Genomic DNA, 17,558 nt, shown 5'->3' with positions numbered 1-17,558 from the left:
GATTCCCCGTTCTTTCTCTCTTCTCGCTGCACACATGTGTGAACATGTACACAGACATACATATGCATGTGCATTTTTAAGTTTCTATCATCAGAAAAGAAGAAAATGGCATTTAGTATTTCTAGCTCATTTATTACTGCATTTTAATATGCTTACTATCTGATGAAGATGGGATGAATAAAATATTACCAGAAAAAACCACAACCCTGACCAATTGCAGGGCCAATTACATCTTTATGTTTCATTGCTGATGCAAATTGTTGTTGAACTGGGAAAGGTGAGGCATTTTTATTGGCAACAAGTCCATGTTCATGACAGAATGTCTTACAGATTAAATCAGAACAAGCGGAAACATTCAGCATGGATGTCAATATATCTGACAGTTTAATTACATCATACCTGAGTTCTAGGAACTTCATTGTACTGTATAAAGACCCAGGCACAGTTCAATGGTGTGATTGGCAGTAGTGTTCCTGAATATCTTCAAGGATCAAACTGTAATGTATAAGCTAATGGTGTCAGCTAAGTTCATCTTTACAGATAAACTATTACCTGTCTCAAAGAAGAGTAAGTTCAAATGCAAAATTGGCTTGTTTTTATTAGTAAGCTTTTGTGACAGTGGTAATTGGATCCATTTAAACAGTTTTGGACGTATTGGGGTTTGAATGCAGGGAGCTATGCATGCACTCTGGTATTGATCTAATAACCATTCTAATATGTTTAGAGCACAGAACACACCCTAAACTGTATATAAACAAGAATATTCTGCTATTGCAGGTTTTTAAAAATATTTTCCAGATTTCTCAGGATGGATTACCTCACCTCTTTGTAAGAACTGAAATCAGGTCCATCACATAAATACAGGGGAAGAAATAAATAGACTAACTGAAGAATTTTTAGCACCTAATATCTATCAGATTATACTGAAAAAGTGGAGACAGTTAGATGAACTCCACTGACTGGGAAGAGGGAGAGCAAGAGGGGGAAGAAGCTAGAAGAAAAGAGTGATGTGAATATGATCAAAATACTTTATTCAGATGTATAAAAATGTTACAATTTTAATCCCAGCACTCGTGCGGCAGAGGCAGGCAAATCTCTCTGAGTTTGGGGGTTGCCTGGTCTACAACAGCTAGTTCCAGGACAGGCTCCAAAGTTACAGAGAAACCCTGTCTCAAAAAACCAAAACCAAAAAAAAAAAAAAAAAAAAAACTCCTCACTATACAATTAATATATGCTTATTCATATTGTAAGAATAAAGTACTAGAATTGTGCTGTTAGATCTTGGACCAGGTTTCTTTTGTAATGCTTTTACAAAAAAATTTAAGGGGCTGGAGAGATAGTTTAGCAGTTAAGAGTGCTTCTTGTTCTTTCAGAAGACCTGAATTCAGTTCAAGGCATCCATGTTAGTAGCTCACAACCATCTGTAGCTACACCTCCAGGGGATCCAATGCCTGCTTTGAGAGGCACTCATAATTATGTAGGCATATAAAGGAGTGATGAACACTCTAAGAAAAGGGGGAGATGCAACTGAGTCAGATTTGATTTTGTGGTGCTCCACATTGAATTCAGGGTCTTGTACATAGCAGATAAAAGCTCTACCAGTGATTTACAGTCTTGGCCCTAAAATTTCTTTCTTTTTTTTTTTTTTTGGTTTTTCGAGACAAGGTTTCTCTGTGGTTTTGGAGCCTGTCCTGGAACTAGCTCTTGTAGACCAGGCTGGTCTCGAACTCACAGAGATCCGCCTGCCTCTGCCTCCCGAGTGCTGGGATTAAAGGTGTGCGCCACCACCGCCCGGCTAAAATTTATTTCTTGAGTAATAATTCTATATTGGTTATGTAAGAAATTATCTTTCATCTTAAAAGACATGTTTTCAAGTCTTTTGGATAAAAATGTCATTTTGTGTAACAGACACTAAATGGGTCAATAAAATAAACCAACAAACAATTTAAACACAATAAATAGTCAAATAAAATGTGAATAAATGAACAGAGTATGTACAGATGTCATCTTAGATATATAAGTAGATGTCAATATAAACAAAACATTAGTATAAGGATACATAAATAAATGGATATCCAGCAATGGAGGCACACTTGCTATAAATCTGGAGTTTTTCCCAAATAAAAAACAGAAAAAAACTTATAAATCTCTAATATTAATAATAAAATCTATTTTGAATGTTTGGGAATCGTTTGACATTTTAAATAAACAAAGCAGAAAATACTTTCAGCAAAGTAAATTTGAGAAAGTAAGGAGTTATTGGATATTGTTAGGAAGGCACACACATGAGTATACAGAGGCTAGGAATATAAAAAAATCCTACTTTTGTAAATTTATATTTCTTTGTTTCTTCCAATAAAATGTAAATTCTATTAGCAAATTCCCCCATAACAATTGTATAGAATACATACAATGTAAAAAGACTTATCAGGGATTAGTATTTTGAGATCTGAAGAGGTACAATGCATCTGGAGATACTCTGTATCCTGGATAGCTTGAATACAGTATTCCATCGAAATCAGATCCATGAATCCCTAATATCCAAATCCCTTAAATAAAGTACTTTCATAGAAACTACATGCATCCTTCCATATATTTTAAATCATCTCTACATTACTTATAACACCTAATATGACATAAACGCTGTGTAATTATTTGTTATATTATTATCACTCAATTCAGGGAATAATGACCCCAAAATATCTATGTTCCATTACAAATGAACAGCACCCTCTAATTATTTCTAAGTTTGCTTGCTTAAATCCATGTACGGAACTTGCCCATGTGGAGGGTCAACTGTAGTTGAATTCTTCAGACGGATTGGTTGGCATGACTTCTCCCATACTTCACTTGAAGGAAAATCACTGGGGCTGTATATTTAAAGAATACTTTATCTAGACTATAACTTTAGCTAATATCCTTACCACATCTCAAACATTCACAGTACAATAACACATATCACAGTAATTTAAATACCTGTCACCATCATTTAAGAAATTCTCCTGGGCTTGAGAGATGACTCAGCTGTTAAAGGCTAGACTTAAAATCAAAAATATAAAAATTGCCCTCGTCCCCTTTATTAAAATTGGCTTACACAGCTCAATAAATACATACACACACACACATACACATACACACACCTAAAAAACAACAAAATCAAAACAACTTTATATTTAGTCTTTTCTTTTAGAAAACAAATATTATAACATATCCTATCAATTCTATATAGGCAAGTTACCTCTTACCCTAATTCAGATGCTGGCACATAGCACTTCTATCCCTGGATTCAGCTCTGCCATAATACTCCCGATTTACAAATCATCCGAACCACAGCCTGCTATGGACTGAGTGCATTAACAGGTATGCGGCCTCTTAGGTGTTGACAACCTAAATAATTAATGCTTCTAAACATCCAGAGTTCTGAGGCTCCATGCTAAAATATGTGACTAAATTTTTCATGCAGGACTTCAAGGGGATAAAAAAGGAAAACCCTGAAACAGAGATGCTAAAGCTCATTTGTTTCCAGAACTTAATGACTTCTCAAAAGTGTTCAGCATTTTTTATGTCTATGCTATCATTTACACTTCCAGCAATCCATTAGCTGTATTCAGACCTCATATGCAAAAGGAAAATCTGACAGAGATTTCCCTACATCACTGAGGTGTAGTAAAGTCAGGAAAACATCAAATATATCTTCTTCTGTTTGAGACCAAATGCACCCTGGCTTTCCTATAAGGTTTGCCTTCTCTGGACCTGGATGTGCTCTCTGCCTTGCTCCAGATTCTTGACCATGACTGGATTTTCCTCAGGCATACTTACCTTCTTAGAGTCCTCGTCTACTTTCGTCACCGTCTGTGAATCTCTGTGATCACTCCTATGATCTCAGCACCCTGCTGATGAGTTGCTCAATCGTGGACACATCCCAGCATGAGCTCTGTATACTCTAACCTTTTCAATAGTCTCCATGTACCACCCTTAGAGGCTGACTGGGAACCTACACCTTAAGTGCTTAAATGTAGGAAGTCCAGGAAACGATGTTCATTCCTAATACCACACTATTTAACTCTCATGACCACTGTCTCACTCCTCTGACCGCAATTTATCTATTCATATTCTCCCCATACTCACCTCAGTTTTGGGGACAATGTCTCACTGTAGTCCTGGCTAGTCTACGCTACGTAGACCCATCTGGCCTGGAATTTGCAGCAATCTCCCTGCCTCTGCTTCCCAGCCATTAGGATTCCAAGTGTGAGTCACCAGACCACCAGACCTAACTTGAATGTAATTTCCTTATCTTCTATGAGTCATTCAGACCTTCAGCCTTACCTCTCTGCCCTTACAGCCTGAGTTAGGCACTTTGCTTCTCTTTAGTCCAACCCACGGATTATCTTAAGCATGAATTCCTGGACAGGGCTCGGAGTATAAACAATCAAGAAGTCTTTATATGAGTTAATACTGATGTGGGGAAGTCGGTGGTTTTAAGCCTTGGTGTCACGAACTCGTGATCCTACTGCCTCTGCCTCCTTCAGCAAATCCTACTGGCGTGCGCCACCACAACCGGCGAGCCTTGGTGTCACTATGTTGCTCAGTTAGGTCTCAAATTGATCCTGCCATGTCAGGCTCCAGAGTGTCTGGTACAACAGGTATGTTATTACATCAAGATCTTCCAGGAAGTAGTGGGAATCCCAAGGAGAGGTTGGGACACAGGGAAAAGAACTAAAGTCATGGGGTTGATTCATGCGTACTCATTCATAAAAGAGGAGAAAAGAAGGGAATATATCAAATACTGGTGGCATCCATGGAAGATGATTGTCTAATAGCACAGGAAAAACAATGACCACTGCCTGACAAGTGCCATCATAGCCATTCGTGACACCGAACAAGAGCTCCTCATTCTTTTTATCATATGTCCATCAGCAAGTATAGACTTCTTAGAAGCCTGTCCTGTGCAGGCATTCATGATGAAGAATGAAGGATATAAGAGCACACTAACCACTTACCACTTTCTCTAGAAATTCATCTAACTCTTGAACCCTCATTCCTGCTTGGGAATTGTGAGGGTCAATTGTCACCTGGGCAGACTCTAGAACCATCTAGGAGACAATATGTAGGCATGTCTGTGAGGAGGATTTAGACCTAGTTAACTGAGGTAGGAATACCCAAACGTAGGTGCTCTCTTTCCATTGATTGGGTTTCTGGTCTGAATACAGAAAAGAGACCCGTGAGCTAATCACCAGCAATCATTTCTCTCTGCTTTCTAACTGTGGATGAAACATGAGCAGCTTTCCCGAGCTTCTGCAGTCACACACTTTGATAGACTCAAACTAAGCCCAAGTAAACCCTTTCACCCTTCAGCTGCTTTTTATCAGGTATAACTCTCAGCAATGGGGAAAGTAACTAATACAAAATGTTCTAAAATTTCCTTCCCTTTCCCTAATTCTCATTCATTTGCACGGATCAAATTCCCTTTTCTGCAAACGGTCGATCATTCATTGTGATCTAATCAGCAGTAATTAACTTTCCTTTCCATTGGGCTCATTTAGATTTCACACTTTTAAGGATATCTTTCCTGAGGCTATATCTATGTCTCAGTCCTTTACTGCCCTAGTTGCTCAAATGGAGGTTGTCTTATTTAGCTGTAACTGTCAACACGACACAGCTCAGGGCCACCTAAAAGAGGAGTCTCAGGTGAAAGATTGCTCTGACAGACTGGCCAGTAGGGATGTCTGCTGGGAAATTCCGATTGCTAATTGACGTAGAAGGGCCCAGCCTACTGTGGGCAGCACCATTCTTTGGCCAGAGGGTCCTGGGCTTTACAAGAAAGCTCCCTAAGTGTGGGTCTGGGCCTGTGTTTGCTTTCTGCTTCAAGTTCCTGTTTGAGTTCTTGCCCTGACCTCCTCATTCAATAAGGGGCTATAAACTATAAACTGAAATAAACCCTTTCCTCCCTTAGCTTGGGTTTTGTCATAGCAACATGAAGGAAAACAGAACAGAGGTCTTCCCTAAAGCATTGTATCCAGACACCTTTGTTAGGGATTTCTCATCTCCTGTCCTTCAGCACTCAAATCTCCGAACATGTATTTTAATTCAAGCAGTCTGCCATTTCTCAAATGTATTACAAAAACCAATCAAATGTTACATTACTAGGGGCTAGAAAGATGGTTCCATGATTGTGGTTAAACCTCTTGCAGAGGACCGGATTTCAGTTCTCAGCAACCGTGTATCTCACAGCTGCCTGTAATATCGGCTCCAGCAGATCTAGGCTTTGAAGACACCCCACACACACACACACACACAAACACACCAATATACATCTTTTAGAAACAATACAATAAAGAGGTTGGAAGTACAGCTCTGTGGTGAAGTACAATATGCCCAAGGACCTTTATTTGATCCATAGCAAGCGGGGAGGAGGGGGGAGGAAGGGATGGGGGGGCACAATGACGATGAGGGAGGGAAGGAGGAAGCTCTGCTTTATACTGACAACCAACTCTCTCTTCATTTCTTCCCCCTTACACATTGCAGCCAGTCTCAAGGCCCTAGAAACTGTTTACATGGAATAGTTTCATAGACGGCTCCTCCCATTTCTCTCAACTGTGGACCCTCGGAAGGCAAATATCTTGGCCTAAATAAATACCCCCTAACTGGTGTATCCATCTCAAAATATTTTCCTTTGGGCAGGTGCAGGTTTCAGAATATATCTTTTAAGAAATATTTTTTCAGATATTCTCACCTGTGAAATGATTTTCAGAAGCTCCCTGACATGAGATGAGCTAAACATCCCTTAAATGTGACTCCATCTTTCCTCTGCAGACTGACCTCTCTCTATCTTTTGTTTGAAGTCCTAGCTGTTCATTTAATTAATCATACTGCTTGCTGTTTCTTGCCATTGGGACAAGCCTCTTACCCTTATACCTTCATTTGTACTAGTCCTACTTGAAAAGAAGGGTCAAAGGATTACTTTACCATTTATTAGTAAGCAAAATCCGTCCACAAATATCACAAGACAAATGGGAATCTGAACGAGCTACAGCCACCTAATCCATGGCTCGCTCATTCAGGGTCTGAAAGAGCCTGTGCTTCTCTCAACTCCCCCGTCTCATTTGGTCACAGCTGTGGCTGTTCCAAAAGAAAACTCAGCCCCTTGAATCAAAACGCTGCTCACTATTGGCTAGCGGACTGGTGACAGAAGTTCTATAACATAGACAACATATATGTGTGGATGTTATGTGTATATAACACACACTTTAGGATATATTTGCTCTCTGATCCACTTTTTGGCATCCTTCAGAAATATTGAGCGGTCATCAAGCCTTGCTTTGTCAGGAACTACAGTGCCGCTCTGCTTTGTCCTGAGAGAGTGGGAAGTTGCCTTCTAAGCTATGTGTGATATTAATATTAGACAATCTACTTCCTGATTTGAACTGATAGCAGAAATTAAAATTTTCTCAGACACAGAGAGGAACTATTTCTGGAAATAGCTGCTACTTACCCATAGACTCTGAAGTTTGACTGCCAACCACTCGGAGCAACATAGGCTGACTGCTATCAGACCTTTGCAGAGAGGTCGAAGGGGAGGACACTGTGGTGCCATTCACCTTAGCTTCAGCCTGGGGCTAAAGTATGCGACAGAAAAAAAGTAGTGTTTTTCCGCAATAAACTCAATAAAACTAAAAGAACATTATAGACAAAAAATAGGAACGTTATAGAAACTCAGGACTCAGACATTATTACGATTCCTACTTAGAAACCGCACAGAAATTGGGGAATGTGGGATATTTTATTGCTGATATAATTCATGGATATGAATTTGCATTTATAAAATGCATTTATAAAAATGCAGAAAAATATAGGTATGGCAGGGCAAGAATATAAGTCAGAAAATTAAGAGGCTAAAACATTGAGAAGGCCATGTAAGAACAGAGAAAATATAAAACTCCCATGAGTAATAGAAAGTTTATATTCTTGAGAGGTATAAGTAACACAATATAAAGAACATTATTTTAAAATTTTAAATGCTCAGAAAACATGAAGCCTGCCTGGCTCGGGTCTGTTTTAATGCTGTATCCTCCTAGGTTCCCAGTGGAGGCATAAATCTTTAAATTCTATGTTAGGGTTAGGAGAAGAAAAACCCCAAAGGTATACCACAAAATATAACTACTGTCAGATAAGAGAAATTCATTTTAAACAGTCAAAACTTCATTTACAGAGAATGAATGGAAATCTTCTGGCATTTCCCTATAAAATGCATTTCCAATTGGTAAAAACAAATGAACAGAAACAAAAACCGAAAAGATACTGGGAGATTAAATTGATACCAAAAAAATATTGACAAGTACTTTAAAGCTTCAGTACAAACATCTGAGTTGTGTGTTTTGGTTTTATTTAAAAGAGGAAAGTGAGAGTTTGTAACTCACCAATATTAGAGAGGTGGGGGCCTTACCTGTTCCAGGAGCTGCCTCAGTCTGTGTAACTGAGACTCCAGCTGCTTATTGTGGTCTTCCAGGATTTGCATCCTGGCTTCCAGGCGTCCTTTGTGTTGACGCAGTAGCTTGGCCTCAGCAATGAGCTCAGCATCCCTGGGACTCTGGGGAGAGGTGGGCATCATCTCTGGAGGAGATGGCAGTGGGGACAGGCCTTTATGCTCATGCTGCTGCTTCAGACGATCATACTCTGCTTGCAGATTCCTATATGTATCAGAAGTTAAGAAAGAAATGAAGGAATATTAATCACGTCACCAGACTTCATATAACTGGCAGACAGATGAAACTGATCATCACTAAACAAGAACAAGCAAAAGACAGGCACTAATGAATGGTTTGTATGATGATGATCTTACCGATGCTAAAGGAACAAAACAAAATCGGAAGCTTTCGACTGGTGTGTGAGGAGAGATGTTTTTCAGTTTTCATGTCATGCTAACAGTCTCACGGGTGCTATGTTTAGATAAGTAAGCAGCAGAAGATTTCATCATTTTCTAAGTATTTCTTTATAATGTGAGATTAAAATTTTATGCCTCGATTCAGACTTTAATTTAAAAAATAAAAGTGTCAACAAAAATTTACAAGAATAAATGCACGCGTCCGTGCACACACACACACACACCCACACACACAAAGAGTACACCATGTATTCATCATCCTGCTTTAATAAATTTAGCACCTGCCATAATTTCTGCAAAACCTTTTCGGTTTTAGAGGATTTTTTTTATTTTTGCATGCATGCATGCATGTTATGCTGGTATAGAACCCAGGGTCCTGCACATTCCAATTTTTTTTTAAGAAGTAAAATCCAGCAGCCAAACCTGAAATGACCCCAGTACACCTTACCAAATCCATACCATACTCTCCTCAGCATCACCACTAAGGAAATAATGCCATACTGAATCCTATGTCCATCAATACCATGCATGGAGCCATGTGTTACCTTGAAATTAAGATGCACTTATTGCCTGTTCTTTACTTAGAAAAAAAGTAGTCATTTCATGTAATTCAATCTAGCATCACTACTTTGCATGTTCTTAAATCTTACGTTTAAGAACTTTATGCTGAAGAATATACATACCATTATGAGGTGCTTTTTGCCTTCCACATCATTTTTTGCAGCTGCATCCATGTTGGTACATAATAATTTGTTATTTTATTGATATTAAGGTTTTATCTTGTTGCTTGAATATGTCCAAGTTTTCAGGTTTTCACTATTACAAACCACAATGCAATGAACTTCCTTATAGCAGTTTCTTTGGATATTGGTTTAAAGGAGTCTATAAAACACATCTTGATGTGGGATTTGCCGAAGTGCTCTCCTAAATGGTTTTATCTATTTACTCTTTCAGCAGTAGTGGATGGAGCATTCCGTTTGCCACAATCTTATAAACAACTTGGTATTAGCAGACATTCACATTTTGGACCATCTGATGGCTACATTTTAACCTTCACATTTCTGATCACTGATGAATTGAACTTCTGTCATAACTGGCAGTTGAAATTGAAATGTGAAATGTCTCCCATATGCATGTTTTTGAACACATTGTACCCAGCTGCTGGTGCTTTTTGGGAAGGTTGAAGAACCTTTAAAAGGGGTAAAACCTGGCTGTATGTATTAGGTCATCATAGGCAAGCCTTGAGACATTGTAGACAGGATCTGACTTCTGGGAAAATTGTTTTCCTCTATTAAAGTTATTGATATAGTATAGATGCCTATTCTTTGTAAGGTAATATATATATAGTTCACATTAGTTCATGCAATGATTTTTTTAGATTTACTTATTTTACTTTATTGAGCCACCATGCAGGTGTTAATAGCTAATTTTCTGCAAAACCAAATGATCTTAACTACTGAACTATTTTTTTTAGCTTATCTTGCTATATTTTGGTGAACAGTTAATTTTGTGAACATTCTATAGTATAAAAATAAATTTCAACATATTTTTCACAGTTTTTGTTTTTATGTTTGGCTTCAGATAATTTTTCTTAGAGTTACATTATAAAACTTAAAATTGTGGGTCAGGCCTTATTGTTGATGACAAGATTTACATTAAATGTGGTGAAATCAAACTGATGCCTAACTAGAGCCTTAACTCATACTAACTGGTGTTCAAGGTACCGAAGGATACTCTGCATGCTACCAAAGCAGAAAGGAAAGTGATAACCCAACTACGAACTCTTTGATCTACAATGGTGACCTGTCTGCATGATAACCTGATGTAATAGTGGCACAAAAGTTGTAGAAGTAAACAACGACTATTTAATTTGATTTAAGGCTCACTCCATAAGATTGACCCCATGCCCGATACTGCTCAAGTGGCCAAGAACCTAAGACTAAATAGACCATGAACCTATGAGAAAACCAAACACGATTGTGCTAAAGGAACATAGCAATAAAATGACTCAATGATATTTTGATTTATCAACAGAGCAGTGTTTTACCCAGCCATCATCAGAGAAGACTCCTTCTCCTGTACATGGAAACAAATATAGAGACTCAAAACTCGATAATGTGCATCAAGTAAGAGACTTTGGAATACTCAGTCTTAAATGGGGTCTATCAAATTCCCCCTCCCCAAGGGCTCAGGAAGCTTTGTGGAGGAGGAAGTTGGAAGATTGAAAGAGGCAGTAGGAACAGGAGACACCGAGGAAAAAGTGCCTTCCATATACAATAGTATTGATACACATATGAACTCGCAGAGTTCGTGGCAGCATCCACAGGGCATTCAGTGGTTTAAGCCAGATGGGGTCCTAGTGTTGAGCAGGGAAGTGGACAAACACCCATCACTAACCCAGGAGCTATCTCCAACTGACAACAGGTCACAAAGGAAAAAATTCGTTTTTTTTCCCAATGGAGTCTCACCGGGTTCACAAACCACACTTAAAGGCAGGCCCAATGCCCAGAAGTAGATGGCTAATACAAAACAAATTCAATGGTACTTTTGAAGTTTTTTTTTTTTTTTGTCTCAAAATGCTTTATGTGTTCATTTTTTTAACCTCACAGATCTTTTACTTATATGTTATGGTTTCTGATTTTGTGTTTGTGTGGGATTTTTGTGTGTTATGGTGTGGTCATGTCTGTGTCTGTATGTGTTTCTTCTGCTTTCCCTTTGGCTCATTTTTTTCCTGTTTGTTAGTTTTTCCTTATTCTGCTGTGCGTGTGTGTGTGTGTGTATGTATGTATGTATGTATGTGTGGTTGCCTGTTTGTTTCCTAATGAGGGAAAGAAAGGGTGTGGATTTGGGTGGCTGGGGAGTTGGGAAAGAAACTCTGATCAGAATTTAGTGTATAAAAAATCTATTTTCAATAAAAGTTAAAATTATATAAAAACCCCCATGGTTCCAAGAGATGGCTTAACAGGTAAGGTTTGCAGTCAAACTTGATGACCTGAATTCAACCAGCGGGACTCAAAAAAATAGTGGAGGGAATGAACTTCTACAACTCGCCTTCTGACATACGGATATGTGCTATTGCAACACATTCCGCCAAAACACACACACAATAAATAGCATGTTCTTTTTTAAAAATATTAAGTTTGTACCTTTTTAATTTGAAACTTTAGCTTTTCCAAAATCTATTTTTTAATTGATTTTATTGAGCTCTACATTTTTCTCTGCTCCCCCTCCCCTCCAACCCTCCCCCAAGGTCCCCATGCTCCGAATTTGTGTATAAAGTGAATACATGATCTCATTTTACTTTCCCCTCATTGATAAACATTCAGAGCAACTCCACTCACTGTGTTGGATTTCTGTCATTGTCTGTGCAATATATCAAGTGTCCATTCACAGACAGTTGTGTTTCTGTGCTCTCTACTCTATTCCATTGGTTAGCATAGCTTCAGATCAATTGCTCTTTGGTATGGCTTCCCATTTCCACTCTATTCCTCCTCAAAATTATCTAGGTTATTCTAATCTCTTTGGTCTTCTGTGTGATTTTAGTATCGAATTGTCATATTTCAGGAAAATCCATGATCATATTTTGGGTTTGAATTATATTGAATTTAGATAATAAACTGGGAAGAACTGTTCATATAATTGAGTTTCCACACAGGAATGGGATAAAGCTCCTCATTATTATTGTCTTATTCTATAATATTTTATATCTACAGTAGTGTGTATTTCACTTTTTTCCTCGTTGCTTTCTAATGGTTTTTGTTGTTGTTTGAGACAGAGCTTTGCCATGTAGCCCTGGCTGGACTGGAATTCTCTAAATAGACTAGGATGGTCTCAAATTCAGAGATTTTGCTTTTGTCCCTCGGTGCCTGAATTAAAGGTGTGGGCTACCATTAATGCTTACTTTTTATTTTTACTATTTTTAATAAGCACATTTGAGCTACATTTTCAATTCTGGGCATGGAAATTTTATATATGTATATATTTCTTTATTTAATTCAGTTGCTTATTTTGTAATGTTCATGATTTTCAAATTCAACCAGTAGTGATTTAGAGGTACAGATTTTATATTTCCAACCACTTTAGTATAGTTTCCAACCATTTTAGTATAGTTTCTAATTCAGTTGTATTTTATTCAGAGAATAGCTGTATGATACTAGTTCAAATATAATCTAACTATAGTTCATAATCACTTTTTAAAATGGGTACTTAAAAGTGCATGTATGAGGCCAGGTGTGTTGGTACATGCCTTTAATCCCAGCTCTCAGTAGGCAGACACAGGCAGACCTCTGTGAGTTCAAGGCCAGTCTGGTCTAAAAAGTGAGTTCCAGGACAACCTGGGCTGTTACACAGAGAAACCTTGTCTCAAAAAGCAACATCAACAAAAAAACACATATGCTGCTTTCCAAAAGACAGTATCTATACCTAGAGTGCATTAATTTTGTTTACATTGTAGGTAAGTTTACTAAATTTCTGATTCCATTTAGCTAGTCAATTTCTTAGAGCAATGTTGAAATACAAATGGTTTGTTTCCCCTTTTGAATCTATTATAACCTACTTATGTGGGGATTATGCAGTTATATGCATAAAGACTTAGATCACTATTGATTTTTTTCCCTCTATAACTAATCCACAGTATTACGGCATACAAATATTCCAATGCTTTAGGATTTATGGAAAATACAATTACAAATGAGGAAACTTGGCACTTGACTGGATAGACTCTTGATAGCTTTTTTCTGGTTACAAAACCTAGCAAATAAGATTAAAGATTTCAGCTGTTCATAGATATTGTTTCATCAGGCAAGATAAAATAAAGAGATACAGGCTGTGAGCAAGCAGGAGGTCTTCTACTGAATGGAAATCCAGTAAGCTAATCTCATGAATGAGTTAGAGCATCAGGGAAAAAAATTCAGTGTCAGAAAGGTAGATTTCACGGTGAGACAAAAGCAAGACCTAATATACTCGTAGTCCATGCTTTTAATAAACTTATCTTGTACCAAGTAGCACAAACTTTTCAGAAATTAAGTTAAAATCATGAAGGAAATCAATGTTTGATCTTTCTGATTTATAAGGAATAGAATCGTCAGTCGGCACTGAGTAATATCCTATTGCAATCAACCTTCAAGAGCTGTCTGTAAAGTGTGATTCATAGCAATCTACATTAGTAGAGCAGGGATAAAAGCTTCATGGAAGTTACTTTCTTTCAGCAAGATACACTGTCCCTGCGGGTCTGAACCAGATGTATGTAGTTGTCTACATTAATTAAGTCCCATTTGTGAGCATTTATCAAGTCATCAATTAAATGTTTCTAGGAAACTAAACATGTGTTCAGAACAGCCCATTCCACAGCACGTCTTCCTTCTCCTCCCTTTCAGTTACACACACGCACACACACGACACACACAAAACAAGAAACAAAAATCTACTTTTGAGGCTAGAGACATGGTTCAGTGTTTAAGACCCAGATTTGTTTCTTAGCACCCACACGATGGCTCACAACCACCCTTAATCCCCATTTCAGGGGATCCAACATCCTCTTCTGAGCCTCCACAGCCACCAGGCATCCAATTGGTACACTTATATACATGCAAGCAAAATACTCATACACATAAAATAAATAAATATTAAAGAAAACTTTTTACCTTGAAACGGTACAACTGATGATACTTTTATGTAAAATTTTATTAAAGCTTGTTTCTACCAAATTAGGTCACCCATGATGTTCTTCACTGAAGCACACTGTTTTTATACATTTATTTCTGGGTAATGCAACAAAGTTATGACTATGTTCTCACTCACTGTCATGAAAGTACTGACAGAAGATTATCTCATCTGGGGACATATTCCTTGGGTTCCAGTTGTACACAAGCCTCTCTTTTTGTAATTTAGCATATGAGTGTCTCTGTTCAGACTCTTGCTTGAAGACATGCTTGAAAAATAAGTCTATGCTTTTCTTTATATTTTCTTTTTCTAAACTCATTCTCTCCCTCCCTCCCTCCCTCCCTCCCTCCCTCCCTCCCTCCCTCCCTCCCTCCCTTCCTCCCTCCCTCCCTCCCTTCCTCCCTCCCTCTTCCTCCCTTTTCCTCCCTCTTCCTCCCTCTTCCCCTCTCTCTCTCTCTCTCTCTCTCTCTCTCTCTCTCTCTCTCTCTCTGTCTCTCTCTCTGGAGTGGTTTTGCAGTTACCCCCATTCATCATTTCAGTCTACAGCCAGATCTTCTATTGCCATCTATCATGAATGAGGCAGACATCACACATCTCACCACGAGGCAGTAAGTAGATTGCTTCAGATACTGCTTTCAAGATTGCGATGCTCACCTACCTACTACCTTCCTTTATTGTCCTATGGTCTATGCATTAGGCTCATGTCTGTATTTAAGTTGTAATTCAGTAAAGCAATCCAAATGCTCACGCTCAAGTAAAAGTGTGTATGTGTACACACACACACACATACATACATGTAGGTGTATTTTTGTGGAGGCCTGATTTCAAATAATAATCTTGATTCTGATAACCCACTTTGTAGAAAGAATTTTAAACAGTTTTATGATATCAGGAGCCAGAAGACCACAAATTCATCTCACTTATTGCTCTCCACTATTTGCTTAGCATTATTTTTTTTGCCATTTCTGATCTACAGAGACATTTATATAGTTTTAAAATCCAGCTATGTCTTTCTCATTTTTCATTTCATATATTAACTGCTACTAGATAAATGGAACAAAGGAAGATTCCTTAATATAAGAGCTAATCTCATCTTAATCAGAGGATATTAGGGATTTTGGAGATATATAGTCAAGGTTCTCTTTATTAGTTTACTACTCCAAGGTGACACGAGTCAAGCAAGTATTCTCCTGCTAAATAAAAGTGTGATAAACACATAGCTCTTAGTTCAGTAAACAAGTTGATTATACGGTTTACAATTCTGGGACTTTCAGGTGACGTATCTTGCTGCGACAAGAGTTCTGAAGTTATACATGACTCACAGAAAGTTTCTTTACAAGGTCTCATTTCTGTAGCTATGGATGTCTTAGAATTCATTCTATAGCCCAGGCTAGCCCAACAGCCTACAGAAAAAGTTAGTTTCTTGGCTAACAACTAAATAAAATGCAAAATTGTTTAAATCTAAATTTTTAAAGTATTTATAAAAATTCAGGAGAATTCAAGAAGCAGTAAAGCATATGAGGTTGAATTGGAAATGACTTTTAAAAACATTTAAATTAAAAAATTATGTGTATGAGTGTACGCCTATAAATATATGTTTGTGTATATATATGTACACACACACATATATATCTCTACACCATGAGCATATCTGGTATACCTGGCCAAAAGAGGTTTAGGATTCCCTGGAACTGGAGTTACAGATGGTTGTAGGCCGGCATGTGGGTACTGATAATTGAACCCAGGTACTCTAGAAGAGCAACCAGTGCCCCAAACCCTTGAGTATCTCTCCTGCCCTGTGGAGATGAGTTTAAGTGATGTTTTGGTTTGGGGTTTTGCTTTGCTTTGATTTGGTTTTAAAACAAGGCTTTATAATGCAGTTTAGGATTCCTGAGAACTTAATGTGCAGGCCAGGCTGGCCTAGAACTCACAATCCTGCATTAGAAGCATGTGCCATAATGCGGGGAATACCAAATGTTTTAGAACAAATATAATCATAGTCACAGAGTTGTTTGGTTGTAGTTTTGCTAGTGATTCATCAACAAAGGTCCTTAGTTCAATGCATTGTGTTCTCAAAGTTAAAATTATTCATATACCTTTGAAGTATATTATAATGCTAGAGTTCTTTAAGATTTATTATTTTTAATTATAGGGGAGGGGCTATGTATACATGAGTTCAGGCTTCTGTGGAGATCAGGAAAAAACACTTGATTCCCTGGAGCTGGAGTGAGAGGTAGTTGTAAGTTACCTGACATTCGTGCTGAGAATGGAACTCAATCCTCTTAACCACTAAGCCATCCTTCCAGCCTCTAGATTTTTTAAATACAGTATTTATAACGCATGTTCGGAACTACAAATGACTGATAAGACACTACTATATAACTTGCATTCTAAGGTAAGAGGTCAATTTTGAGACAATGTTTTGCTATACAGTACCAACTGGCCTGGAACTCTGGCTCTGTTCCCTATACATCCGAATGTTGGGTGTTATAGACATGTGCTGACTCCCAAGGTGAGTTGTTTTAATGTTTTGGCACAAACACACACTTTACTCATTTTCATAGCTGCTTACCAATTTCTATTGCTAACTGATACATAACAGTTTCTTGAAGCTGTACATCTCACCCCTACTGATACTCTAATTGGTAGGATGAAGTCATGGAGCGATTTCAGTACAGATGAATACATGTCAGGGATCAGATAATAACTCCACAGAGAATCTATTTACATTCTTGATTATCTTGTAAATTGTATTTCTCTGGTATCTCCCTAAAGAACACTAATTCAAATTCATTGCACAAGGCTTCTGTCACTACAATTTTTTCTTGTAGCCAGTCATGCTAAAAAAAAGTTTCCCACCCATTATTAATTTCTTATTCTCTGTAGAGCTAAAACAACCTTCCATACTACAACTACACAGTTGTAGCTGAATGATTTTTGTCATAAAGTATACAAACATGGATGCCCAGATACCAAATTTACATTCTAACAAATTTCCTAAATACCTAATGGACAG

The 17,558-nt window shown here is 37.8% G+C and overlaps 1 protein-coding gene across 6 annotated transcripts in view; it reads right to left on the bottom strand.

Annotated features, from left to right (window-relative positions):
* Positions 1-17,558, bottom strand: part of Dmd (dystrophin) — a 2,258,623-nt gene that overhangs the window by 17,382 nt on the left and 2,223,683 nt on the right. For all 6 annotated transcript variants that reach the window (XM_057760244.1, XM_057760245.1, XM_057760248.1 and 3 more), the window contains 2 exons: positions 8,444-8,687; positions 7,493-7,616 (listed from right to left, as the gene is read on the bottom strand). In XM_057760244.1, the coding sequence (XP_057616227.1) occupies positions 7,493-7,616; positions 8,444-8,687 (368 nt within the window). The remainder of the gene's footprint in view (positions 1-7,492; positions 7,617-8,443; positions 8,688-17,558) is intronic.

This window comes from Chionomys nivalis, chromosome X (assembly GCF_950005125.1).
Source record: "Chionomys nivalis chromosome X, mChiNiv1.1, whole genome shotgun sequence".
Lineage (NCBI taxonomy): Eukaryota > Metazoa > Chordata > Mammalia > Rodentia > Cricetidae > Chionomys > Chionomys nivalis.
Note: the sequence above shows the minus strand (reverse complement) of the source record. Positions and strands in the feature narration are given on the sequence as shown.